Genomic DNA, 9139 nt, shown 5'->3' with positions numbered 1-9139 from the left:
ATAAATTTAGGCAACGTCGTCCAACCTTAAATAGAACTAACATAGTATTAAGAAATATTATCATTAGACTATCAAAAAGAGGAGAAAAAATTATTTTTGTATTTTTTTCAATTTAATAGATCGCCAATTGATCGTAAAGCATATAAGGAAATGAATGGTTTCTTGCTTTCAGACTGTTCATTCGGATTTTGAAACCAATTTAATATGGTTAATTAACAAAATTTTTATAAGGCATTTCGAAAAAGCCCGCAGTTTTTAACTGTACCTACCTGCTTGCTAATTGCATAATGTGGTAAATATTTGGAATTTGCATTGATTTAGCTGTTTATAATCAGTTTACATGCTCTTTCTAGCTGTTTAGGTAAAACTAGGTGTGCCATTTAATTTAAAACTTGCAGTAAATTAACTGAGTTTTTTAGATGAAAGTTAGATCTATAGCATCTTATCCATTACGCTGAAGAACAACGATATTTCTTATTCCGTACTAGTTTCCTTATCCATGTAGATAGGAAATATTAACCCATCGTACACTACGTCAAATTACTCGGCATTCATAAAAAAAGTGAAAAATCAAGGAGAATAATTCAAAAGCAAAAGCAGTAATTGGAAAATATTTTTCAATTTATTACTTGCATATCTCTCATTCGCAGATTTTATGGTCCTTTACTGCATTTTACGCATTTTCTTTCCTTATATGTTTTGCTGTCAAATTGTGGGATTAGTAGTTACTGATAATAAACCTATAACATTTTCTATGTTCTCACCGGGCACTCGTTAAATATCCGAATATGAATTGCAAAATAACATCAATTATATAAAAGAGTGAAACAAACATAATGGACTCAAGTCTCCGCGAATTGAGGTATAATTAAAGTGATATGAACGACTAAAGGACAAACAGTATTCATTGTAAAGTTAGTCTATTAGTTAAATGGTCTTCAAATAAATTATAATTATTTGATACAAGTATGAACGTTTTGGTTATATAACTTAATTTGATTAATCGTCGTCGACTTTTATATGACTGAGAAAATCCAATAGATGTTTTGTAGGTTCTGTAGGTTGGGATGAATTTTCTGGATTTACAAGTAATCAATGCCTTGGGCGAACAGCACTTGATAGCGAATGCGAGACATTTATGATATGCTTTTTCATATTTTGACCAGAAGAATGCTAATATAATGTTCAAATAAGATTCATCAAGAATTTACCGACAGAATTTGATTGGAAAGTTTTCTAGACTGCAGATAGAAAACTGCGACTGAACAACATTTTGTGTTTTGTATCACCAGAGAAGATTTTGACTTAACAGTGGAGCGTCCGAATTTCCACTTCATAACTAATATTAAGTAGTTCCAACTACTTTAACAATCCCTGTATCTTGACAAGTATTCAATATTTCATTATAACATCTAATATAACAAGACTTCGAAGAAGCGCGAGCTAAGGAATGCGTTTCCTTTCAAAATAATGCTCCATTTTCTCAATATCCACAAACTACAACCAGTATCTTTAAGGTATAAATAAGTTTAGTATTCTTAGAAATATCCGAAATTTACGCTCCGAAAAATATCGCTACTAATTTTATAGTTAATAGTGGAGTTTTTATGAACGGTTATATGATTAATTGAACTATGAATAATAGAGTAAAATTTGTACAAAATTCGGCTCACACCGTAAGTACGGTTCGGCATGGATGTTGCGATTTTATCACATAATGACGCATATGATAAGAAATGGAATTTTTAGTTTTATACTGTAAAACAGAGCAATAATTATATTTTATACAAGGTAGGCACAAAGTTATTGTGCATATTTCAAAAGGTTTTCTAAAAATTGAAAAATGGTCGGTAGTCTTAAAAATGAAATAAATACAAATTGAAGCGGTGTATTTCGGTAAATAGGAGGACTAAAATATTGCAAACCCTGAGCGTTTAAAAACCAACCTCCCCCGCTCCGGTAGCTCAATGGCAGAGCAATGAGCAGCAATGTTCAGAGATCCAGGTTCAATTCCTGGCTGGGGCTAAACAAATTGGTTCTTAAACGTATTACTTTTATTTAATGTTTTTTTACAAACTTCACAGCTTCCTTCATTTCAAAGGATGGGAGCAGAAAGTCCTCTAGGTTCATTAGACACTTCACTGCTTCAATTTAGTTAATTTCAAATGATCAACACAAGTTGGTTGAAGTAGATTCTTCGCGTCCTTTAAAAGCTTGTCAGCTTCAATTAAGAGCATTCCAAATGATGCCAACGTTGATAGAAGTAAAAGTCCTTTATAATCTTTAAATGCTTCACAGCTTCAATTTCGATCTGGGCAAAAATTGCTTGGAGGAAAACAAGTCCATATTGGCAGTGTCCCAAAATTTAGATTAAAAAATAGTTTCTAGTTGTTTATTTTCAGTATTATCACCTCTTTCTTATGTGATGCTTAACATTATATTATAATATAATTTAAAGTTAAAAAAAGCACAACATAATTAACAATTATATATTACTGCTTATACTGTAAATAATTCAGAACAAAAGAATGTAATCGATAACATAAAAGCCATGAAGGTATATGTGGGAATGAAGCCATTACATTTGGATGCGGCATTCTCGATTTCATTAATTGGCAAACTGCTCCAAAAAGAGTTGGGTCCCAATTCGGTAACACTTTTCATTATTATATTTTCAGGGCCATTTATTTGCAAAAGATTGATATTGGAATCTTCCGGTTTTACCGGTAGCCATTCCACTTTGTTCATAGAGGGAACACTATAACAAAGAAAACACTAAAATTAAATCAATTGGACAGGAAAATGAAACAAAAGATGAAGAACACAAAAACAGAAATACGCACCCACTCTTAGCAAAACCGACCAAAAAATCAATAAAAAAGTTCATCATCTCTTCATCCTTCTTTTTGGGTACTGAAGGGGTCATGAACATTTTAAACAGCAGTCTTGCATCATCTCCATGCGCTGCCCCTAAAATTAAATCAAACTAATGACGCTGGAAACATACGTTTTCAAATTTTTTAAAATAAATGTTTTAAAATACAAACCCTTAGGCATTCCGGGAGGAAAATGCGGCATTTCCAGATTATATGCGAAAATATAATAATAAATATCAGATTTTGCTGCATGTGCCTGCATCCGTATAGCTTTTTCTGTGTCTATCGAAAACATTCTGTCTGTAACGAGCTGAAATAATAATGACATATAAAAATATTGTACCTACCATTACTCAACCTACAATTTATTTTTAAACATATTAAAACACGTAAAGTTGTTAATTATTGCAAAAATCATATCATAGCGCCCTTCTAAAACTATATATTATTATAGTATATTACAATTATTATAGTACATGTATACTACAATTATAATGACTTTTAATACAAAATATTGACAAAAAACTGTCGAAGTAGCAGGAGTCCATGATTCACCACCTCATTGGCTTTAGCTAAGATTATGGCCATATTCTTTTCAAACATTTAAAATTGATTCAATATGTCGACCTGCATGTGGATCGAGGATCTCAGTGGGAAGATGATTTTCCAGTCATAGTTACAAAATAGGTATATTCTAGTGGCAAATATACACTTACATTTACGAAAGATTCCATGTTGTCGGCGGAAATAGGATCATTTTTAAAATAATATTTTTTTATTCTTCTCAATACATCTTTCTGTAAGTGTGGTTCCACAGTATATTGTAGTTCTAAACCATACTGCATAATATCGTACCATTTGTCTTCTATTTCTTCATATGTTTTAGAAGCTGCTATAACTTTTATAAAAAAAAAGACAAAATGTACACAATTCACTGAAAACAGACGCAGACTCATTGTAGAATTGAAAACAGTAATGTTCAAGCCTTTGTGTTATGGCAAATATCTCTAAATATCTATACTTACATCCTACTGGAAACAAGCCTTCGTCTTTGGTGTTGGACGAAATCCAGGGCACGTCATACACGTTTCCTTCCTGCAACAACTTGTAAGGGTGCTGACTGAGAAAAGCATTCGTCGAAATATTCTCTATAACAGGTCCAAATGGTGCAATAGGCACTATATCTTGGTAAACGAAAAGAGTTCGTATTCCATTTATCAGTTTACGAGCATCGCTAGATCGAAGGCATTCTACCATTTTTTCAGTGGACAACGTAGGACAACTTATGTTTTTCGCCACTGCTCGAGCTTTTTCCAACGGGTTTTCTGCCAGAGCCCAACATAATAACGCTGTGCCACTTTGGGAAAATCCTCTATGAAATAAACCTAAAGAAGACAAATAAAATATCAAAGTTTTATATTAAAAGGGACACTGAGTATTATATAACTGGTGTTCCCTAAAATCTAAAATAAAGTTAGAAAGTTACTGAGTATTCCAAAAACTGAATAAAAGAATGTAAAGATTTTTCTTCGAACTGGGCCTAAAGTGTTTTGCCGAATGTTTCTTCAATCACTCACCTTTGGATAACGGTGAAAAATAATGAAAATGCACACTTGCGGCACCCGCTGAAAGTCCAGTCAATGTGATAGAGGCAGGATTACCTCCGAAATATTTAATATTAGAACTAATCCAATCTAGAGCTAAGCTCTGATCTTTGAGTCCATTATTTCCGGGCACTACGTCATCCTCGGTACTTAAAAATCCTTAAAAGTAATGTGAATGATAATGTTAGGTTTTGGATTTGCTTCGATTAATGGAGGTGCTATTTAAGAGGCACAAAAAGTAATTTACCTAAAATTCCCAAACGGTAATTAAACGAAACAACAACAACATCACGGTCCATTAAAAATTCGGGACCTGCCATATATTTTGGAGCGCCTAGCATAAAAGCACCTCCATGAATGTGTACGATAACATCCAATAATGCGTTAGGATCTACTTTATCTCCTGGGACATACACGTAAACATAGAGGCAATCCTCAGTTCCTAAAAATAGTCCAAGTAATCTTCCAGATACGTTTAAATTGGTGTAATATTGAGCAAATTTCTAGCAAAGAAAACCAGAGTTATTGGACTTATTTATACAATGAACAATAATCAAACAACTATTGTTGATCTACTTACAGTTACTGAAAACTAATTTTTGGGTAATGAGACAATTTATGTATTATATTAAAAAAGCAGCTCAAAATCTAAAAAAGACAATAGACAGTTACTCAGAAATGAGTTTCAAAAAGTATTCAAATTCTAGAGGATTCAAAGTAACAACAATATAAGAGAAAACACTTGAAGGTGATGTGGTGGTATTTAATGAAGGCTTGCTGAAAGCTGAGTTAAATTCTAATTTGATTTTTAATCCTCAAATAATCTCCTTCATCGTATTTAAGGATGGGATGTTGAAAGTTAAATAATATGTATATTGCTAGTATTTTTTAATAAAATTTAATATTATTTATTATTACCTCTAATTCCTCGAACAAATGCAAATGGCATATAATGTAAGCATTCATAATGGTTGGTGGCATTTAATATGCCACTCCAATTAGATGCAGGGATTGACTCCTAAAAATATATCTGCAATTTATTGCAAAAACACGGTAATTTAAGCACTGAAAGCTTGAATAAAATGGTCTGTCCTCTATCTCATAACTGTAAAAAGATGTAGTGTTTTATTTTAAAACATTGCTACGAATTTAGTCTGTGAAGACTTTTCTAATCTTATTTGTAATACAAAGAAGATGAAGCGAGCATATTCGAGTTAGTTAATGACAGTAAGTAAGATGAGCAGTAGAATGTGAAAACTGAACGATTCTTGCAGTCTGGTAAAAGTATAACGTATCTAACTATTTAAGAAATGCTTACGGTTGATAATTCTACTAAAACATAAGTACATAATTGATTAAATTATTTGTCGGTGCTTTGAGACTTCCTGTATTCACTTATGATTAATTAAATAAACTTATAAACAAATAAAAAAGTAATAAAACAAAAATTAAATATTTAATAATATTGGTAACAGTACTAATAAGTAAAGATTTGATTGAGTTCCAATGTTTTCTGTAGTATTTGCAGTCAGCGTGAATTTTCCATTATTTATATTTAATAAAAAATATAAACAACCGTAGATATGTATGAGAATAACCCACTTCACATTTTAAATGGGTGTTGAAACTAAATAATCACGACGCAACATTTCAGCTTACCCTGAAACGTAAGTCTTCAACTGGTGGTTTTGCGTAGGGAATTCCTTCAAAAGCTGAAAACGTTCTATTCCTATACGACTTCTTGTAACTACCTTGAACTTTCCCTTGAGGTAATTCCACAATGGGTCCGTTCGGAATTGTTTCTAATGTCTGAATTCCTAATTAATATATAAATAATAAACGCAGTTTGGATAAATATAATGAACTTACCATGAAATATTAAAACAATCAAAAGAACACTTAAAGATGGCGAATTCATATTTCTAGCAAAAACAGCTTGAAATACTCAATACAATATGAACTGATTTTCCAAAAGCAAATATAGTGTTTCTCGTAATTTCACTGATTCCGGTTCTAAAAGTTAGTTCCAATGGCGTATCTTGGCAGAATTAGCGATTTTTTTAAATCCACCTGATTAAAACAAGTTGATTATTAAATTAAATAAAATGCATATTTTATTCAGCACCCTTAATAGTTTGCTTAATTCGCCTAAGCACTTAAGATAACAAAGTAGCAAAAAAAACTTAGATCTGAATCAACTCATCCTAGCAGCAAGTTGTAAGAATTTATATATGGATTGAGCTATAAAAACGCCACAATATCCAAGCTAGCAAATAAGTTTTTAGAAACTTTTGATGATGTTATTTTAGGTCGCATAGAGCAGGCTATTGTAGAAATAGTATAAAATATTATTTATAATTCAAAAGGTAAAAAGGGTATTTAGTTTCAGTGATTTGGAAAGAACTAATTGGAAAATACAATCGATATGTTGAAATTGAAATATATTTGATTTTAGGGCCCGAAAAGTGCAATAGATTATGCAAGTATTTTGTAGCACTTTAGCACAAAGCCTTTAAACACAGATTCTTTGTCCCTAGTGAAGAGGATTGTATTTACTTGGATTTTACTTACTTTTTTGGTTTTAACAGGAAAGCTAATAAAGCTTGTTACTTCCAAACTTTATTTTTGACAGTAACAAAATCGTTGCTATGTGTGGAGGTAAAGAAATGACAGTAAGTAATAAAAATATTAATTTATTTCTCCTATTATTTTGTATTATTTACCATTTAAAAAAATCTTGTAGTTCACGCATTATTAATTTTTATTTTCAAGCATATGATGAGCATTAGTACGACACTGTAACATGGATTCGTCCTAGAATAAGGTACTAATAAACTTTGAACACAGGAGGCAATGTTTTTTCATATACCTAATTACCTTTTAAGTACATAGCAGAAACAGCTTAAATACATATTTTATTAAGCAATGATTTGATATGACATTAATAAAAATTTAATTGGTTGTTTTCTCACTATGATTTCAATTACGCAAACCAATTTCAGTGGAAGGAAACTCAGCGGTTTCAATTCATCAATTCTACATGTAGACGTGCATTCGCTAAACTCGATAATTCTAAATAAAATGTGCTTTCCATACTTCTGATTATTCATATTTACTGTTCTTTAAACAAATCGGTACATCATTAAAATAGACAGATATGGTTAAGCAAAAAAACACACCAAACAAATATATCTAGATAGAAACTAAGCAGCTTTAACAATGCCAATTTGTTTGTCTTCAATATTATATATCGTATAATATTCTGACAAAAATGCTCCTCCCAAAACCCAAGTGTTGCTGCTCTCGTAAGGCTCAAAAGCACTTAGGCAAACTCCGATACCCCAGTACGTCATCTAAAAGCAATAGAAACGTTTTAATAAACAAATTTTACAAAAAATCCGCTCTGATCAGTTCCAAGACCCAAATTCAACCAGAAACCGATCGGCGGTTGGAATGGTTATTTAAGTTAGTGAGTAAGAGTTTATGTGTTTCAACTATTGATAATATAATGTCCACTTATAATTGCCTATAAATGGCAATATGCGGAACAATACATGATTTATGGCATACAAAAATTGCACTGTATCAAAATCGGGCACATTTGATCCCTATTTGTGAATCGGGATAACGATGGATTAGAAGTTACAAAAATTCGGAAAAAAGAATTGTGCGGGTTGCAACAATTGATTGATTCTAGAACTGAATTTGCGCAATAAAATGTTATTATATGTTTCTATGTAATTCTAGATAATGAAATTTGATTCCACCTTCAGAGGTGTAAACGTTCTACAGAAATATTTCTCATCGTAAACGAGTTTTTTGGAAGCATTTTAGAGATAAACATTGTGGAACTATGTGATGGCTAATTGAAGATCATCTTTACATTTAACCGGTAAAAGTAAAAAAAACATTTGTCGCAAGTTTAGATTCATTTCGTTCAGACTGTTTTGGCGACATAGTTGCGGCCTTCTCAATTCAAGCAACTGCAACTTGGTCAAAAGTCGATTAGAAGGTCCAGAATAAGCTATAGTTGAAACATTCTTAGAGGATAAATGGAGTTTCCGCTTATGTCCCACTCGGATGTAAACCCTTTTCAAACATGTGCGAGAAACCGCACATGCTTAGCTTAATATCATAAAAAATTACCATGATCTTAAACGAATGTAAATAGTCAGAACCGCTAGGGACTTTAATAGACCTAAAAATCATGTGTGCTTTAGTGCAAATTTCCATTGTTAAATTAATTGGACGACCTATTGTACCACAAAGCACAATCTATTACCTTAATGGTGTAGTCCCTGCCTGCCAAAGTAAAATTCTTTCCTCCAATAGTAAAGGCAATCTCAGGAAGTTTGTTTATAGTGTCGCAGTCAACCTAATCAAAATGCAATTAATACAGATTTGAATGAATTAAAAATTTATATAAGACTGCCACTACTACTAAGTAAATATTCAGAATATCTTGAACGCATAAAGAAAAATTTACATAAATCAGTTACAACTGCTAAAGCTATTCAGTTTCAATATTGAGTTGGCATCGTTTTTTTTCTGGTTTGCTAACATTGTCATTTATTGTCTTTATTTATCAATTAAAATACGTTTCGGTGTATTTTTCCACCATCATCAGTTTTTACGTGTAGCGTTGTTGCTGCTTTAAGC

At 31.8% G+C, this 9139-nt stretch overlaps 2 protein-coding genes and 1 long non-coding RNA gene across 6 annotated transcripts in view; 1 reads left to right on the top strand and 2 right to left on the bottom strand.

Annotated features, from left to right (window-relative positions):
* LOC109540488 overlaps positions 1-1953 on the top strand; it is a 28740-nt gene extending 26787 nt beyond the window's left edge. For all 4 annotated transcript variants that reach the window (XR_007281793.1, XR_007281794.1, XR_007281795.1 and 1 more), the window contains one exon: positions 53-1953. This is a non-coding gene — a long non-coding RNA (uncharacterized LOC109540488). The remainder of the gene's footprint in view (positions 1-52) is intronic.
* Positions 1954-2478: 525 nt separating this feature from the next.
* On the bottom strand, positions 2479-7136 carry LOC109540496 (venom carboxylesterase-6). Its single transcript, XM_019908907.2, has 11 exons — positions 7052-7136; positions 6350-6550; positions 6140-6297; positions 5399-5498; positions 4728-4922; positions 4454-4639; positions 3902-4261; positions 3593-3774; positions 3048-3186; positions 2844-2970; positions 2479-2758 (listed from the first exon to the last, which is right to left on the bottom strand). The coding sequence occupies exons 2-11, from the start codon at positions 6396-6398 to the stop codon at positions 2500-2502; spliced, it is 1755 nt and encodes a 584-aa protein (XP_019764466.2). The 5' UTR covers positions 6399-6550; positions 7052-7136; the 3' UTR covers positions 2479-2499.
* Positions 7137-7573: 437 nt separating this feature from the next.
* LOC109540497 (aspartic proteinase A2) overlaps positions 7574-9139 on the bottom strand; it is an 8576-nt gene continuing 7010 nt past the window's right edge. Inside the window, exons 8-9 of the mRNA XM_019908908.1 lie at positions 8763-8855; positions 7574-7833 (exon numbers count right to left, since the gene is read on the bottom strand). Of these exons, the coding sequence (XP_019764467.1) occupies positions 7684-7833; positions 8763-8855 (243 nt within the window). The 3' untranslated portion in view covers positions 7574-7683. The remainder of the gene's footprint in view (positions 7834-8762; positions 8856-9139) is intronic.

Source organism: Dendroctonus ponderosae, unplaced genomic scaffold, assembly GCF_020466585.1.
Source record: "Dendroctonus ponderosae isolate FM_Combo_2020 unplaced genomic scaffold, Dpon_F_20191213v2 Dpon_F_20191213_6, whole genome shotgun sequence".
NCBI classification, from domain to species: domain Eukaryota; kingdom Metazoa; phylum Arthropoda; class Insecta; order Coleoptera; family Curculionidae; genus Dendroctonus; species Dendroctonus ponderosae.
Note: the sequence above shows the minus strand (reverse complement) of the source record. Positions and strands in the feature narration are given on the sequence as shown.